This window comes from Gavialis gangeticus, unplaced genomic scaffold, assembly GCF_001723915.1.
Source record: "Gavialis gangeticus isolate Ggan-Ray unplaced genomic scaffold, GavGan_comp1, whole genome shotgun sequence".
NCBI classification, from domain to species: domain Eukaryota; kingdom Metazoa; phylum Chordata; order Crocodylia; family Gavialidae; genus Gavialis; species Gavialis gangeticus.
In genome coordinates, this window is record NW_017729022.1 from 153,731,404 (window position 1) to 153,734,432 (window position 3,029).

Consider the following 3,029-nt stretch of genomic DNA (forward strand, 5'->3'; position numbering starts at 1 on the left):
TGAATTATGTCCTAACACAAATGCCATTAAACTGAAGATAGGGTTCCACAAGTCTTCACAGAAGGGCAAACCGCACTTAAAAACAATTGATCAAGGTTCAGTTAAGTGACTATGACTGACAAGCTGTTGCTTTGACCCTGGCTTTTTTTTGTACAAGTCTCTAGGCAGTGTAAGTGGATTACTCCATGAATATAAAGGCACAGTAGATCAAGATCCCATGTCTTGCCTCCCTCATTTAAGGATTAATTCAGCAAATGTCAAGGGATGAAACAGCACGAGAGCATGTGGTGCACAGAACTAGAGAAGAGGTGAGACTCTGGAAATGATGGAGAATATGACACCCTCAAAAATAAATCCTAGTTTTTCATCAGCTCAAGCAGCCCTTTCCCCTGAGTACCATGCAAATACCCAGACACCCCGTCTCCCAGGGCATGCTAGTGCTGAAGATTCAGTAATCTGGGGGGTTTAAACAAGCTCACAGTGTTCTGATTTACATATTAATGACTGTTCCCTAGTGCTTACATAAATGGCAGACAACATCCTGATCACCAGAATTTACAGTTACAAATGGGATGAGGACACAGGGATTGTCATGGGCATGGTAAACTTTGACAGCCCGCTGGGCTGGTGTCTAGGTAACAGGCTGTTACTTGGTAGAGGAAGGTTTTGGTTGGCTTTCATCTCCTGCTGTAGGGTAAAGGCTGTGGCCTTGGACCTTTCTGCTTTGTGCTGGGCTGACTGCCAGCTGCGTGCCCTGGTTTCTAGGCTGGCTGATAGTGTAAGTCCCTGGCCACCAGCCACAGGCTCCGTGCGCAAAGTGAGGTAACTAGGGGGCAGTCTGGCATGACCCTAACCACAGCTGAGGACTGCAGCTGTCAGGGTGCTTAGAGGATGGTGCTCTAAACTAGGGGTTGGCTACCTATGGGCCATGGGCCAGATCCAGCCCGCAAAGGTCTAATCCGGCATAGGGGGTTGGTGGCACAGAGCTGCGCTGTTGCCTGTGGCACCACAGAGCTTCCCTTCTCTGTGAAGCCTACTTCTCTGTCTGTGCTTACCCTCACTGCAGAGTGGTTGGGGATCAGCAGTGACGGTGGGCACAGGTAGCTGGCTGCTTGCACTACCCTGCTCTAGACTCTCTCTGTGGCTAGACACACTAGTTCGGAGGGTACTAATGGGAGAGACGGTGCTGCCCAGAGAAGCCCCAGCCTAGGCTGTATCCTGGCTCTTATCTGTTGGTCTCCCTGCGAGGAGCCCTCGGGTGCTGCACAAGGTACCTGTCATGCTCAGCCACAAGGCTGTTGCTAGGGGGCCGCTGAGCTCATGTGTTAGACTGGCTGCATGATGGGAGCTTCGCAGCCTTCTGGAGCCTGCAGTGAGAATAAATATTTTCCTGACCAAAGGGGGTGGGGATTGGGTCCTTCCAAGGACACGCAAAGAGGTCATTCCAGAGCAAGCAACGTGGCTTGTGTTCATGCTCGAGCTCCCAGCCAACCCAGGAGCAAAGATCGCTGCAGGTCAAATCAACAGCTCCAGGTAAGATAACTTGTCCAAACTGCTCTTGGTATTTCTCTCTTTCATTAGATTATGGACCAGATCCATTCCCTGGGTGTCTCTGCTAAAGATGCCAGATACACCAGGAAGGCATGTGGGACTCTGAGTTTGGATTATTATAATGATGGGCAGAGTCTGCACTGTTTGGTGTTTGTCTTTCTTTCCCACTGTATTTTGTATAGTAATCAAATCTATCTAGCCGGGGTCACTACAGCACAGCTATCCTGGTAATGGGGATTGATTGCCCTGGTCTTTCTTTACGGACAGGTTTGGGCCCTCCGGGAGACAAGAGCTAAAGTTGCCTTTATGCTTTTTTTGGTCTGGATTAAAGTTGTTGCCCTGGGGCAAACCCTGAATCCTATAAAAGGGGAACTGAACGGGGAGCATACCATGCAGGAACGGAAACTGTTGCTTTCCTTGGCAAATTAACAGCTTTCCACCCTGGATACAAGGAGGCAAAGGGATATTTGCAGGAGGGCGGCTTAATAGCTCAGTCGTTGCTTACCTGGGCAGAAAGTTTCAGTGCACACAGAACATGGGAATACGAGTAGGTGCAAAACTAAGCAACTGGAAACATAGTTCTTACCTTGCAAAGAAGGATGGAAGAGGAGGACTGCAACAAATACCATTACTTAAAGTTACTTGTCCCACACATCTCCATTTCCATTACTGCTACTTAATTGTTCTAATTGTAAGTCAGCCTTTTTTGGTTTCCTCCTCCAGAAGAACCTAACTTTCAATCTGGCCCCTGGCAGTCTTGACATTTGCCTTTACAATATTTTTTATACATAGACTACCAATACCACATCAAATATTTTTTCAGTGCTGTTTTAATTTTACTTATAGTGTGCATAACGCTTTTAGGAGCTTTCCTCAACTATTTGATTCTCCTGTGGGATTATGCAAGAGCAATAGTGGTTTAAAGACTTTATCTGTATCAACTGAGTGAAATTCTGACTGACTGAAGAGGGGACAGGTGAAGAAGTTTTTTTTCCTCCCAAAATGGAGCCTAAAAATAAGGGATTTACTTATTTATGCAAGGTCATTATTCCTTATACTGCAGCACTAATGTGCTCAAGGAAACTGACGCAAGAGGCTATTAAAATAAAATATAGCTCAGTATTAATTTAAAGGCACTTAACAATTATCTATTGGTATCTAAATTCAGTTCAGTAAAATCTGTAAATTAGTCAGAAATAACTTAGGAAAATAAATAATTTAATGCAATCCATTTTATTTTTTATGATCATATTTGATACTTACCATAAAAATCTGCAGGGTTGCTGTATTTTGGGCAGGGATAACCCAATTCTGTAAAATATTGGACCATGTCTCTGGCCGTTCCAGAGTAGATGGTGACTCCAGAAGTCATCAGAAGGACTAAGTCAAAGAGCTGGAAGATGTCTGATCGAGGCTGATGAATTGAAAGAAGAACTAATCTGTTTCCTCTTGCTAGTCTGGAGAGCATTACCACAAGG

General features: G+C 45.4%; 1 protein-coding gene across 1 annotated transcript in view; it reads right to left on the minus strand.

Moving 5' to 3' along the window:
• The window catches only part of ABCG8 (ATP binding cassette subfamily G member 8), a 37,646-nt gene that overhangs the window by 16,437 nt on the left and 18,180 nt on the right, over positions 1-3,029 (minus strand). The window contains exon 7 of the mRNA XM_019516359.1: positions 2,815-2,953. Coding sequence (XP_019371904.1) covers positions 2,815-2,953 — 139 coding nt within the window. The remainder of the gene's footprint in view (positions 1-2,814; positions 2,954-3,029) is intronic.